The sequence below is a fragment of the Colletotrichum fructicola genome (assembly GCF_000319635.2).
Source record: "Colletotrichum fructicola Nara gc5 chromosome Unknown KSG_Nara_v1_contig02, whole genome shotgun sequence".
Classification (NCBI taxonomy): domain Eukaryota; kingdom Fungi; phylum Ascomycota; class Sordariomycetes; order Glomerellales; family Glomerellaceae; genus Colletotrichum; species Colletotrichum fructicola.
The window spans coordinates 1,889,576-1,904,359 of NW_027094052.1; the positions used below are offsets into that span (position 1 = coordinate 1,889,576).

Below are 14,784 nucleotides of genomic sequence, written 5' to 3' on the forward strand. Positions count from 1 at the left end.
CGGACAGGGGTTGGAGGCTGCAACTAGCCCGAAATGGACCGGTGGGGATTGCTCTTCGCCTGTGCTGCACTGCTGTGCATTTTGCATGGCTGCGCGCTTCTCCGTTTGCGAGGTAGCGAAATTGGTACTTGTAGTTGTAGGCAATGAATTTCACTTGCAGCGATGGTGAGTTGCTGCGTTGTTGGTTGACTGCATCCCGTCCCTTGTGTCAAAGCCTCGGACTCTCTCTTGGGGTCCGGGGTCCGAATCATAGTTGCATTTCAGGGCAGGAATATAGGGTCTTTTCCCCTCTAAAAAGGAATGTCGCCCATGTGAAGAGAGGAAGCTTGTTCATATTGCCGTCCAGATAACGACTGCGTTGGTGACCTCACATTTGAGACGCCGCCCCTGAAACCGCCCCCATCTTCCACGGCCGACAACCATCAACCCGAGGTTTCTCGTGTGTCTTCTCACGCTGACAGCCAACAACGGCTCTGGCTTCTGTCAACCACCATGGAAACCCGCTAAATTGACCTGCCACTTTCGTGCGATGGGTGTGTGGGGGCAGCCGTCGTCGGTATGAGATGCCTATTCTAAGGACCTGAGCACCCGTCTCAGCGGCTGAAGTGAGGTGACTAAATCACTGAACAAGCGCGATGGTGAGGCACATCGCCAAGAGTTGACCAAGTTGTCTTGGTGAGTCGAGAGACTGCAAGGATTGTTACTCGAGCACCCAGCTAACCGTCACCAGGAGCAAAGATCGAGACACCACGAAACGGAACCGGGCAGATAAGTCTGGTATCACACGATACAAGGAGCGGCATGCATGAGTAGGTACCCAAGAATAATTTTGAGTTTACTGGCATTAATGACAACCCAAAGGACATGTCGCTGTTCCCGATGCCGACTCACGACGCCATCACTCTATCGCCGTCACGCACGAGGTTCGCAACGACGGGGTAGCTGAATCTCAGCTGCGTGCTGATCTTGCACAGCCAAGAATGCGACGAGCCTCTATCTGATGGGGGTGAAATCTACTCATATGCATAGCTGGAGTTGGGAGCGTGGACCAACTCATTGTAGACGTCTGATGTGAGCCCACGGCCCCCATCGAACCCTTCAAAGTTCAAGTACTTCAGGCCACACCCCTCATCGGCCCATGTATCTTGCCTCATATTTGGCTGGTACGCGTGTGTCTCTTTCCCTCTCACCCTCTTCGTCCGGCCTCAGTCGTTCCTTCTTTCATACCGAAGCTCACCTGGATTGAGCAGTGTTCGGGCGTTTCTTTCACTCTTTTACCACATTATATCGTTATAACACACCTTGCCCGTCATGAAGGCATCCGCTTCATCTCACCAGATCAAGTATCTGGCCTTTCTTGCCTCAGCCGTCTTCATCTGGTTCGTCTGGCGAGTGAACGCCCCTTCGGAAGTAGCAGACAGGGTGCGCAAGATCGCCTCAGAGTACAACTCGTCGCCCAGCGATGGCATCGACACCAGCACGGGTCTCGCCAAAACCGAGATCCTCTCGCCCGAGAAGGCGGAGGAGTACTGCGACCACTACCGACTCAAGTCCATGCCCGAGGACTTCGTCCGCAAGCGCAAGATCTACGACCTGCTCCTCGTCAACACCGAGATCGAGATGCTCGAGCTGCGCCTCGGCCAGATGGCGCCGTACGTCGACTACTTTGTGATCCTCGAGTCCGACAAGACCTTCACGGACCACCCCAAGCCGCTGTACGTCAAGGACAACTGGGACCTCTTCAAGCCCTGGCACGACAAGATGATCGTGCGCACCATGGACCTCGAGGCCATGAAGGACGGCTCGACCTGGGACCGTGAGAAGCTGAGCCGGAACGCCATGTACGAGCAGGTCATCCCCGGCCTGACGGGCGAGCAGGCGGCTTCGGAGGACGACATCCTGCTTGTTTCCGACGTCGACGAGATCCCCAAGCCCGAGGTCCTCCGCGCGCTGCGCAACTGCGAGGTGCCAACTCGGGTGACGATCCACTCCAAGATCTACTACTACTCCTACCAGTGGCTGTCGAGAAACGACTGGAACCACCCGCAGGCAACGCTGTTCCGCGGCAAGGATACCGTCCTGCCGGACGACCTGCGTTCAAATGCCAATGATCATCACTTCAACCAGGGCGGCTGGCACTGCAGTTACTGCTTCAGCACCACTGAAGAGATGGCGCAGAAGATCAACTCGTTCTCCCACTCCGAATTCAACAAGCCCGAGTTCAAGGACCCGCAATGGATCGTCAAAGTGGCTCGGTTGGGTCATGATATGTAAGTTCTCCTGTGAAGGCATCGTTCAGAGCACGTTATTGACAACATTGGCACAGCTTTGGCAGAGGCGACTCCAACTTTGACCGCATTGAGGTGAACCATGATATCCCGGACTACATCAAACGCTACCCCGACAAGTTTAAGTATCTGGTTGACCGCGATCCCCCCAACGCAAACTTCAGGGACTACCAGACCAGTCTAATGGACTGAGCTGACAGCAAATTTGGGCTTGTGATTGTAGAGTGATCTGATACTGGAAGGCGACCCAGGAAAGACGGGATGACAGGCGTTCGGGCGCATCATTGATATGCGGGCAGGCAAGGATTGCGATAGAAAGGATTTTTTATTAACGATTACTTTTGAATATCAATTACACTACAGTCCCAGTGAGGCAATCTATCTCATCATCACAACTTCTGTAAAACTCCCATCTACCACTGCACTGAGTAAGCCCAGCGGGCACCGTTACACTCGCTTTCGCTCCCATCGCACCGAAAAGAACCAAAGCAGCAGCAGGAGACGTCCGAGAGGCCAAAATAAAGTTTCCCCAGACGGAACCGCCGGAAACTTCTTGAGACGTGACGCCCATTCAGCAACTCGGAAAGGCCCCCCACCTCCACATCCCATATCAGGCACTCCCATGACTCGGCGTGCCTAATTCCAGCAGAGCTCCTCCTCCCCTCCATCAAACTCGCGCAGCTTCAAACTTTAGTTGAACAAGACGACCATCATCATCAAGTCAAATTAGTAGTGAAAAAGGTAAACCAAATGAAGCCAAGACGGCGAGTGACAGAGCGAATCAGAGCAGGTGGGTTTGTCCATCATTTACTTGTAGTTAGGTACGCAGAAAAGTAAAGAGAAAAAAACTTCAGAAAGGGTGGCCCTGGAATACACTATTTCAATCCTTATCTAACTTTACAGATCCGAGACGGTCGCAACGGTGACCTGCCCTATGGGTTTCAAGTCGACGAATGGGCTGAGGCTGGGGAGATTACCGCAATACCGGCGGGAGAACCTTGAATAATCATGGCCAAGACGGCACACACCAACGGCGTCCCAGGCGAAGCGCAGCAAATACTCGGATTCCAGCGGACGTTTTCAAGTCCATCTCTCCGGCACTGAAGAGCCCTTGCTTGACTCGTGCTAGGCGCTGTCATCTGGAACCAAGGTTTGGGTACCCTGCCTTTGAGCAAGGAGGCTGCATTTCTCTCTCTAGTTGAAGCCCTGGGCGATGATTAAGCGAGAGAAATCATCGCATTATGGACTCGGCTGTTCGAGGACCGGGATTCCCCGCCGTTCGTTAAGCCCTATCGTGCGCCGTAGCCGCCCGACCATCCGGCACCGGCAACCGGCCCGAGCCCGAATCGTGAAGTGGGGCCGGCCAGCTTTCGGCGTCGGAGCTGTGTGATGGGTCCTAACCTGTAAAACGTAGGACGATCAAGCATTGTGGGAAGCATCTTTAACAGTACCATGTGTTTTATACTTGTACAGTTGCTACTTTGCCATAGCTGGTATGAAATTGTGAATCCTTTGTTCAACCCATTAGAACGCCTCCTTTTCCTAGCCTACCCGTTCAGATACCGCGAGAAGCTGCGCTTTTGCTGTTGATTTCCTTTGAAGTCCGTGGGGTATTCAGACGCAGGAAGAGGAACCAGCGGCTTCTAGCGACTCCTGCTCCTTCTTCGACTGCGGCTCCGATCCCTCCGGTCCCGACGTGACGAGAGGCTCCTATCTCTCCGGCTGCGGCGGTCCCTATCGCGATCTCTGTCACGGTCACGGTCTCTATCCCTATCCCGATCCCGGCGATCCCTGGACCTGTCCCTATCACGGTCTCTCTCGCGGTCGCGGTCGCGATTACGGTCTCTGTCTCTTCGATCTCTGTCTCTGTCACGCTCCCTGTCGCGGTCCTTGGCTCGACTTCTGCTCCGCGACCGGCTGCGGCGGCGGTCTTCACGATCATCACGCGACAGATCGTGCGGTCGCTCCCTGTCTCTACCGGGAGGCACGTACCGATCAATCTCGTCCAGATCACGCTTCCGTTTGGCTTCTGGAGATCGCTCCCCTGTACTCCTCTTGTCGTCGATTCCTGGGACAGGCATGCCCTTTTCACGAGCCTCGCGTTGAGCGGCCAAGTATGCCTTGGCTTCCTTTTCCCGCTTCCGAACCTCATCCATCTTTGTTGTCTCTCTAACCTCCTGTTCTTTGTCCAGTTTGGAGGCTGACCTGACTGCCGAAGAAGTGGGACGCGACCGTGACCTACTCTTGCGGTCGCGGTCCCGCTCCTTTTCTCGGTCCCTAGCCCGATCAGGAGATCGATCTCTTCTGGTACGAGAACGACTGCGATCCTGACGAACAGATTCGCGCCTCTCGACTCTTGGAGATCTGCTGCGGTCTCGCCTTGCCGTGCGTGGTCGAGATCTTGAGCGGGACCGTTCGCGCCTGTCAGATCTCAAGCGAGAACGGCTTCTATCCCTTCTCTCCACCCGAGTGCGTGAGCGACTCCTTTCACGGCGCTCTGTCCTAGTTCGAGAGCGACTTCTGTCCCGTCTGTCATTGCGCCGATCCCGGCTGCGGTCCCTAACGCGAGATCGGGAACGGCTCCTGTCGCGACGATCGTGTCGTGTGCGAGATCGGCTCCGATCGCGTCGAGTTCTAGTACGGGAAGGAGAACGAGTCCTATCTCGCCTCTCTGTACGTGTCCGAGATCGACTCCTATCGCGCCTAGGTCTTGACCGGGAGCGAGATCTGTCACGTCTGTCGCGAGAACGATCCCGGCGGGATGACCTGGAACGACGATCACGTCTGCGGCGGTCGTCGTCGTCTCTCGTGCGACGCCTGTCATCGTCACGATCACGTTCACGATCCTTTCCGCCATCTCTTGACCGACTACGGCTTCTGGTCCGTGTCTCTGTCGTCTCAACCTTTGGCGCGGCAGCCACACTGGCATCTCTTGCTTCTTTCTTTACCACCGGATCAGAGGGCTTTTTGGATTCCGAGACCTTTGGCGAATCGCGCGAAGAGACCTTCTTGATAGGCATGATAGCAGACGCTGGTGCCAGCTTTCTAGGCGGGGGAGCCAACGCCTCATCAATTTCCATCTCGGGTTGCTTCGCTGCACCGTGGGTGCTTTCGCGCAAAAGATCCAAAAGGGCTTCCTCTTCGAGCCTCTTCATATCTTCCTGGGTGAGGTTCTTCTTGGCCTTCTCAGTCTCCTCTTCTCGCTGTTTGCGTCTCCGTTCCCTTTCCTCTTGCCGCTCACGCTCGCGTTCGGCATCGCGTTCACGGTCACGTTCACGATCGCGGTCCCGGTCTCTTCGACGGCTGCGGCTTCGACTCCTGTCGCGATTCCGGTCTCGACTCCGCTCCCTGTCTCTTTGCCTGCGGCGTTCGTCTCGCTCGGCGTCTCGCTCAGCCTGAGCCTTTTCCCTAGCGGCTCTGCGGGCGTCTCGTTCTGCCTTGCGTTGCTCCTCCGCCTTTTCGCGCTCCTTTTCGACCTTCTTTCGCTCCTCTCTGGCGATCTTACGCTTCTCTTCCTCGATGGCTAGCTCCTTCTGCCTTAGCTCTTCGCGTACTCTCTCCCGCTCAGCTCTTCTCCCCATAGTATCGGCATGGTATTCCTCGTCTGTCTTGGCGCCTCGTTGTTGTTCTGCGGTCGCTTCTTCCTCGCCAATGTCGGCTCGACGAAGCTGGCGCATTCGCTCCTCAATCGCCTTCTTATCGATGAGCTGTGTGATGACCTGCTCAGCCTTTTGGTAGACGCCAGATCGCTCGAGAGCGCCATCAATGAGGGCGGCAGCCTTTCCGCGGTCGAGTGTGAGAAGTTGATGGGGGTTTCGTTGAACCTCATGTTCGGCGACCTCGAGGATGGCTTTCGTAACTTGTTCCTCGTAGTCCTGAATCGCCCGTTAGCAGAATGACCGATGGCCAAATGAGAGTGCAGACGTACGCTGGCAGCGAACTTGTCCCACACTTCTTTACGAATTGCGTCGTAGCCTCCCTTCTTCTTGAAGCTATGCGCCAGTGAATCGATGGCAGCTCGGGTGGCAGACGGCAGAGGAAGATCAGAGGCTTTGTACTTCCTGGGAGCCGGAGCATCGTTGGCGGCTGTCGCCCCCGCGGCCGCATCAACAGACGCAGATGCCATGGCGGCAGGTAGCGCCGACGTCGCCATCCTGCTGTGACCCCAGTCAGGGGACGCTGGTATTGATATTTGCGCCGCCGGGCGGTGGTGTCGCTGGTGTCGCAGAACAGCGTCGTTTGCGCGCTTCGCAATCGATCGGTGGGTTTGCCTGCACCGCGAGACAAATGAGATGTCTGTCGCAAAAGCTTTCGCCTATTCCCTTTGGCGACGGCAACAAGCTGATGCGAAGGTTGTGGAGCGAATGGTTTGGAGGAAGAAAGAGCTCGAAACCCCTGCTTCTAGAGACGCGTTCAGAAAGCGCCCCAGACGCTGATTTCTCAAAGTCCAACAGTGCAAGCAGTTCGGTCGGTGGAGCAGACAAGGGGGCCACAAACTTTAGTGGCACCTCCATCCCTGTCCAGACCGGAATGTGGTCCGAGCGCCACTCATGCAGGCTGATTCTCAGCGGCTTCATTTCAAAATTGGCAGAACTTCGGTGCTTGGAGATAAACAGATATGAATTAAATCTCTGTATGGTTCAGATATCCTATTATTGATGACTATGAAGCATTAGCCCCACGAAGCAACATCATAGACAAAGTCATACAGGACCGAGCGCTTTTAGTGTGCGTCAACTCGGTTTAAACAGAGCTTTGGACATTTTAGTTCAACAAGCAGCAGAAACGTACCTTGCGGGTAAACTCACAATCAACCTAGTTTTGATGGAAGTATTTTGGACACTTCGACAAGTGTCAAACCATTACCTCTTCAATATAAGTACCTCGCTGACAACAGCATAACCCGTGCGGTTGTGCACTCATACGGTGCATCATGATATTCAAGGATCAGCTCAACATTATAGATCAACTCCTCGAGACCCATCAATCAGTGAAGAACATAGGCCTCATCCACGAGATCAACTTGCAAAACCAGACGATAGGGTAGCCAGAAAAGCACCGGTGGATATATATTAATGATGCTAGAGGACCAACCAAGCGAAACGCCATCGAAAAAGCCGCGCCTTTGCTTTCAAAGTTCCCAGTCTTTTACTCCTTGACCATAAACTCCTCGATATCCTTGTCTTCATCATCCTCTTGCAGCTCAGCAAGTCTCTTCTCCTCGGCGTCAATCATCTTCTTCAGGACGTCGCGCTGCCTCCTGCGCGCCTTCTTGCCCCAGTCGGTCGCTGTCGTGGAGCTGGGAGCGTCCTCGTCATCGTCGTCGCTGTTCTCGGGAATCTCGACCTGGCCGCGCAGGGTGTTGGGCTGGACCTGCGCCTTGGGGGCGTTAGGATCCTCGATGGGAGCCTCGTGCTCCTTCATCTGCTTGCCGCCAGCCAGCTTCATGAGGTAGGGACGGACGAGGCAGTATGCGCCGACGATGATAACGAGGCGGATCCATTTCTCGGGCGTCATACCCTCAAGACTGCCGCGCAGGTTGGTGCTGAAGCGCGTCCAGACGGTGGACACAAGGTCGAAGATGCCGGCCATTTTGACGAATTGGTGTCGCAAAGTGGGGGGGGATTTAGAGGCAACGGTCGTGTGGAAGAAAGCCGAACGAGTCGTTTTGCGCTGTGCGAGTTGGGAAGAGGTCGTGCGTTGTATATAATCGTTGTAGATAGTTGAGTCGGGTCAGCCGGATGAGGTGGCGGCCTTGAGGGAATAATAAAAGGAGAATCGATGCGGATGAGGAATCGCGGCTAGAGAAAAATGTCGCGACATTGAGAGTCGGCCCGCACGGCGTCAAAATTGCTCCAAAGGCCCCACGTGGAAGAACCCGCTAGCTTCGGCCAATTGGGAGGGGCTATATTTGGCACCCCCTAGTCGCTTCTTTAGCACCTAGTTAAACCCCTTTTAGTAAGTTATAGCGTAGGTGCTACACTACATATAGTGTAATAACACTTTAGCCTTAGTAGCTACTAAAAGTTTATTATATAAGGTATTATACTATTTTATAAGATATAGAGCGAAAATTTATATAACGTTATTAGTATATCTACTTAGGGCTATAGCTACCTATATTACTTATACTACTTATATTACTTATACTTATACTACTATTTTAGCTAACTTAAAAACTACTTAAATTATTACTCCTTTAAAAGTAGTAAAGTTTTAAAGTATACTTAACTTATAGAAGTAGTAAGAAAGTCTATAAATACTACTAAAAGTAATTTTAGCTAAAAAAAAAGTTAGATTTAGAGCTAGTAGTAATAATAAAAGTAGTAATAGTTAGCTTAAAGTAAAATTCTATAAAGTTTAAGTTAATTATTAGCTTATCTAATAAAACTACTAGCTAACTAATATTTATATCCTCTCCTCTTGTTTTTTAGCTTATTTTTTAATAACTAACTTTTTTTTTTTAGTAGCTATAATAATAGTAGTAGTAGTAATAGTAATAATATAATAAATATATTAGTATTAACTACTTTAAATATAGAGAGGTCTTTTTTAGTAGATATATTATAGTTAGTATAAAAGAAGGGTATTAGTATAGTTAATTAATATTATAGCATACTATCTATAAAAATATTATTATTATTAATTCATATAATATTTTACTAATAGTTCCTTTTTTATAAAATAATATTAAACTTAGGCTTCTTTATTATTACTTTAAGTATTATAATCTCTAGCTATAAAATATTAGTTAGAGGTATATCTAGTGAAATAATAGAAAAAAAAATATATTAAGGTTTAGTTAAGCTATTAGTAATAGTTAGTAATATCTTATATAAGATAGTATTTATTATCTACTAACTTAAAGTAGTTAAGAATATTATAGTAATAAAATAAGCTTTATTAATATAAAAAAGCTAATATAATAGCTTAGCTTTTTTATTTATAATTTATTAACTTAAACTTTATAAGCTACTTTATATTATGAATATACTATCTTAAGCGTTTTAAATAAAATAGCTTAGATTAACTAGTATAGTATAAATATCTTATTATAAACGTTCTTATATTAATACTTCTCCTCACTAATATAGTTATATAATACTTACTTTTTTATTTTAATTATCTTAATAATTATGAAGTAGAAGCTATAGTTAGAGATTAGTAAAGTAGTTATATAAATATAACTTTAACTTAGTATAAGTAGACTTTATATATAATATTACTTTAAAACTATAGTTATAATACTCTCTAATAATAAATTTAGTAAATTAAAAGTAAAATAGAAAGTAAGTAGTAATAAAGTAGTTAATAATTTAAAGTTAGGTTACTTTAAAAGCTTTTTTAAGGTTTTTCTAGTACTTCTAAAATAAAGCTTTAGTTAATATATAGATATAGTTATATTTTTTTATACTTATAAAACTCTATTTAGTAATTACTTAATCTTATTAGAATTAGTAGTTAATAAAATAACTAAATTTAACGCGCTATAGTTAGAAGGTTAATATTACTACTATTAAGTAATAGGAAGTTAGTAGTTAGTATTAAATTTTCTACTTTATAGCTAGCTACTAAGCTAATAAAATCTTCTATAATATTAATCTTAAAATCCTAATTAGTAGGATTAAGTAAAGTTTTATTAAACTTACTTATAGTTAAATTAGATAAATTAGAAATATTCTTAATATAAGGTATATTAGAATTATTAGTATTTTTAGACCTATTAGAAAGCTAGTTTTTAGCTTAGCTATTATTATTTATTTTAGTATTTTATTTTATTTATCTTTTATATTTAATATTGTTAACACAGGTATAAGCGTATTCAGGGGCGTAGTATATGCGCCTATATAGTATAGGGTTATAGATGGGCTTATGTTATGATAAAATGTGATAATCCTGAGCATTTATAGGCATTTAATCGTATAGAGAATAATAAAGGAAGTGATGTATTGTGATGACTCTTGTTGATGTAGTTGGCAGGTTATTTCCTAAGGTAGGGAAAAAGGAGGGGAAAGATAACCTGAAACGTAACCTGCTAAATTGCTAATTACATAAGGTGCTTACGTAGCTATACGTATTATATAATCAATAATGTAGTTATAGGTTATAATAAATAAAGCATTTTTATATAAGGTTTTATACCTTAAAGTCTATTAGTTTATTTTATATGTAATATTTAAGTAAGTAAGTATTCTTATAAGTATTATTATTATTATATAAGATGTTATATGTTAACAAATATTATATTTTCTAGTATATACTAAATATAGATCTACTACTAAGTATTTAGAAATATAACTCTATTAGCTTTTTTAAGTATTTTATTAAAATTAGCTATTATTACTTTTAGGAATATAATTGTTTTAGCTATAATTATATCCTTAAACTACTTAAAAACCTACTTATATATAGTAGCACTTTTACTTAAAATAAGGTAGAAGGTAGTATTAAACGTTAAATATACTAAAGTAATCCTATTAATCTTAAAAAGTAGAATATTAAAGCAATTTACTTACTACTAGTTAGTTTTACCTATCTTTTTTTTAAATTTTATAACTAATTTTATATATAGTATAAATTAATAATAATTCTAAGTTCTACTATCACTACTTAAGGTATTAAGAATATATCTAAAAGACTATATTAATCCTACTTAAATTAGTATTATAATAGAAGCTTAGATATCTAATATCTACTCTTTATTCTAGCTTATATATAAATATCTAAGTAGTTAAAAGAGAGCTATACTTTTTATAATATAGTTAATACTATTTATTATATATATTTATTATATAGACATAATTAACGCCTACCTCTTTACTTATTTATATAGTAATATTATATACTATTAACTTATTTAATTTTAAGAAGTTCTTAATATATACTTATATTACCTCTTTACTACTTACTACTTTATATACTATTACTTAAAACGTTTAACTATATAGCTTTAACTTATTAGTAATAAGTAGGTAGTTATAGTAATTATTAACTATAAAAGTAGTTTATCCCTCTAAAGTCTCTAATAATTATATAGACTATTTATAACTTATTTTATTAGTTATTAAGTCTCTAGAAGTTATTATAAACTTCTTTAAGTAGCTTTTATACTTATAGTTTAGATCTTACTAATATTTTATACTATATACTATTAATTATAACTTACCTCTAATTATACTATACTTAAAAGGTTTCTAATATTAATAAACCTTCTTAATAAGCCTATTAAGAGTAGGATTAGTTAATTTTATACTAAAGATATAGTAGTAATAGAAAAATAAAAAATTTTAGTGAGGATATTAATACTTTAGTATTAGAGGGATATAAAGTAAGTTAGGTTATTAATAAATAATATATTTATATGTTCTAAGTAGCTTACTTCGATCTATACGCCTATTATATAAAATATCTAGTATAAGGATAGTTTAAGTAGCTATAAGGTGGTAAGCACCCTCTATAGCTATAATACCTATAAACTACTAAAAGGGGTTTAACTGGGTGCTGAAGAAGCGACTGGGGGGTGCTGAATATGGCCCCTCCTAATTAGTGGCATGGAATTGGAGAAACGCTGGAAGCTCACACTGGTGCAGCGACTTCCAAGGGTCCTACAGGGGTTTCACCAGTGATGTCACAGCGCGTTTCTTCGCATTGCAAAACTTCGAGGTATCCGTACACACAGAAGGAATACCACTAGAACAGGACAAGAAGCCGCGAAACAATTTAGCTATCTATCTGAACTCAAAAAGACCTCTTGTTTTATTTGATAGCTGTGAAATCTATAGGACATGATTACAACATAACAACAATTTGGAAGGAGGTTCCCGAGGAAACACATGCCCAGCACCCCCAAAGCGACGCTTAGTCATCAAACGCGAGATCATGTGATTATCTTCAGTATTAACGCAGCTTGGTTCATCAACTTGACCTACAAGGTTGAAGGACCCAAGCATCAGCTCACGCAATTCGTGCAATTTCGCTGCTGATTTGACGCGCCAAAACTTACCTTCTCGGCTGTCATTCTACTTTTATCGGAAAAAGACAGCATCGCCGAGACTAGCGACGCGTCTGTCGCGTAAAGTGGTGCCGACCTCAACGCACCCCACGTCAATCACCTTCACGATGGCTGAATCAATGGACGAAGAGCAGCGTGAGGTAAGCAGGCGTCACCACTAGAAGCTTTAAGATTCTGGTCTAATCCGGAATTCAGCGCCTCAAGGCCGCACTCTGGTTCGCCGTTGGCAAAATCGTCGATGAGGAGTCGCTGAAGCAGAACTGCAACGCTACACCGCAGTTCATCGGTGCATTGACTGAGATGGTTTGGTCCCAAATAGGTAAGAGACATCCAAGTATATGCCTATGTGCTTTCCGGGCTAAATCACCCGCAGAATCCGTCGCCATTGACCTCGAAAACTTCAGTCGACATGCCAGGAGGTCGACAGTGCAGACAGAGGACGTGGTACTTCTGGCAAGGAAGAACCCCGACTTGTTGGACCTTGTGAAGGAATTCGTTGAGCAAAAGAAAGCCGAAAAGCTCAAGAAGGGAAAGGGCAAGGAGAGGAGATAAACCTGTAGGCTGGCGGTGTTCGCATTCCGACGATGAAAGAGGCGTCGTACTTATGATACCCAAGATTGATGAAATTCAGCAACGAAATAGAGACACGCTTTGCCACTTTTTCCATTCAAGTGATGAGGTATCTCGTAATCCCGCACATGCTTAACACCAAATACGCCTTTTCCCCCCTACAAGCCTCAAAAAAACATCAGCCTCTGGTCCATGTTAGGACTGTTCTTGTTGTCTTCTTCGTTCCTCGGCTGCTTCGGCCTCGTCAAGCTCGTTCAGTAACTTCCACTCTTCTTCAGTGAGGTGAAACCACTGGGCAAGGGACGTGATGATCGTCCAAAGTTCGCCAGCAATTACCAGGTGCAGGAACTCCAACCCCAAAAAGTTGGTGATACCCTTCAATGACATACCACTGAAGATATTGATCTCATGGATATCATCGAAAGGAAGCCCCATCCTGGACCTGTAAGACCTTGCGACCAGTCTGAGTGAAAGAGCCTCATACGGAGACACGAGCACGTAACCAGAGATGACTGTGAAAATGTCTGATGCGAGGCATGCAGGGAGCCTAGTCAGCATGGTGTCCATATACTGCACGGAGGCGTGGCCGTAGGCACTATCTGGTCCTGTGCTTGGTCGAAGCTCTGCAGACCAGAGTCCTGGAGGCGCATCGGTGGAGTCAGTAGCTTCAACATCGAAGCTGATCAGTGTTGCACTGACGCCTCCATCCTCGTCATCATCGCTACCGTACTCGTCTCCTCTTGCTGAGAATGTGCTTTGGCGGCGGACTGCCTGAACTGGGGCACCGTCATTGGGCTCTTGGGGAACCCCGCCGAGTGCCTCAATTGGCACCTCCGGAATAGCTTCATCTTGGGGCTGTTCAATTTCCGGCTCTGGGTCCGGTATCTCGGGGATCGGCGCCGGTGGTGGGGGAGGTGGGGGAGGCTTGCGATGATGTACTGTGTTTGGCAGTCTCCCATAGAACTCTTGCCACAGATGACCAGTCACTTCTGTCCAGATTTGTCCCCAAACAACAAACGAGACAAAGGGAACGGCGTTGATGCACCAGGCGCAAGCATACTGTGCTAACGACTCGACGCTGAAGTCCTTTGGCGGTTCTGGTGCTGCAATAGGCGAAGAAGGCGATCCCGGGACGAAGAAGCTCAGTGACGGAAACCATCTGCTGGATGGTATGATGTCTAGGCGTTGGAGAAACACGTAGAGCTGGAGGTGTACTCGGATGTAGGATAGACCCATGTTTAACCACCTATTCTTCCTTGGGAAGGGATAGAGGTAGTAAGTAGCCATTTTGAAGACGTGGCCACCCAGAAAGGTCGGTAAACCAGTACCGAGGGCACTTGCGAGCGAGCGATTACCGATTTCATTCTGGAGCAGTTCGAAGAATGAAATGTCTGCATAGCGCTTATACAGAAGAATGCGCAGTCGCATACCGTTGATGCCCCAAACTCCTCCAATCTCCAGTGCTCGCCCAAAGCGAAGGAGCCTAGTGCCCACGGCATCTTCATAGTTGAAGTATCGTCGCACTGAATCAACCTCTGCCGCGGAGGGTGTGTTATCAGGCTCCGCGACTCCTATGACCTGCATGACCTCGTTATGAGATCGGACCATGTCCCGGTTCATACGCTTGGTTTCGGGGTTGATCGGTCGGCCGCGGTTGTCGTATTGTTGCTCTGGCGCCCGAGGATCGGCTTCGCCTTCACCCTCGACAACATCGTCGTATGGCGACCGGCCCTGAGTAAAGTAAACCTATCAGCTGCGGTAGCCCTGGTGGGTTGCGGAGGTGCTTACCAAGGCTTGAGCCGTCAACGGGCCTTGTCTCGTCATCTTCGGGCACAGATGCGCTCCAACATATGTGCGACAATGTGTTTGACTTGAGTTGGTCGTCTCACTGTCGCTGCTTCAAAGTCCCTAGCA

General features: G+C 46.0%; 6 protein-coding genes across 6 annotated transcripts; 2 read left to right on the plus strand and 4 right to left on the minus strand.

Annotated features, from left to right (window-relative positions):
* Positions 1-1,311: 1,311 nt before the first annotated feature.
* On the plus strand, positions 1,312-2,480 carry CGGC5_v003270 (uncharacterized protein; the record flags this gene model as incomplete). The annotated part of the gene is made up of 2 exons (XM_032020824.1): positions 1,312-2,270; positions 2,327-2,480. The coding sequence occupies 2 exons, from the start codon at positions 1,312-1,314 to the stop codon at positions 2,478-2,480; spliced, it is 1,113 nt and encodes a 370-aa protein (XP_031882281.1).
* A 1,451-nt stretch (positions 2,481-3,931) lies between these two features.
* Positions 3,932-4,444, minus strand: CGGC5_v003271 (uncharacterized protein; the record flags this gene model as incomplete). Its single annotated transcript, XM_066151105.1, has 1 exon — positions 3,932-4,444. One exon carries the CDS (start codon positions 4,442-4,444, stop codon positions 3,932-3,934), a length of 513 nt encoding a protein of 170 aa, XP_066009591.1.
* A 275-nt stretch (positions 4,445-4,719) lies between these two features.
* On the minus strand, positions 4,720-6,414 carry CGGC5_v003272 (Reticulocyte-binding protein 2-like protein a; the record flags this gene model as incomplete). Its single annotated transcript, XM_032020825.1, has 3 exons — positions 4,720-5,105; positions 5,158-6,163; positions 6,217-6,414. 3 exons carry the CDS (start codon positions 6,412-6,414, stop codon positions 4,720-4,722), a joined length of 1,590 nt encoding a protein of 529 aa, XP_031882275.1.
* Positions 6,415-7,436: 1,022 nt separating this feature from the next.
* On the minus strand, positions 7,437-7,880 carry CGGC5_v003273 (PGA2-homolog; the record flags this gene model as incomplete). Its single annotated transcript, XM_032020826.1, has 1 exon — positions 7,437-7,880. One exon carries the CDS (start codon positions 7,878-7,880, stop codon positions 7,437-7,439), a length of 444 nt encoding a protein of 147 aa, XP_031882276.1.
* Positions 7,881-12,407: 4,527 nt separating this feature from the next.
* Cenps (Centromere protein S) lies at positions 12,408-12,852 on the plus strand (the record flags this gene model as incomplete). The annotated part of the gene is made up of 3 exons (XM_032020827.1): positions 12,408-12,440; positions 12,496-12,619; positions 12,674-12,852. 3 exons carry the CDS (start codon positions 12,408-12,410, stop codon positions 12,850-12,852), a joined length of 336 nt encoding a protein of 111 aa, XP_031882277.1.
* Positions 12,853-13,065: 213 nt separating this feature from the next.
* CGGC5_v003275 (uncharacterized protein) lies at positions 13,066-14,694 on the minus strand (the record flags this gene model as incomplete). The annotated part of the gene is made up of 2 exons (XM_032020828.1): positions 13,066-14,601; positions 14,659-14,694. The coding sequence occupies 2 exons, from the start codon at positions 14,692-14,694 to the stop codon at positions 13,066-13,068; spliced, it is 1,572 nt and encodes a 523-aa protein (XP_031882278.1).
* Between the last annotated feature and the right edge of the window lie 90 nt (positions 14,695-14,784).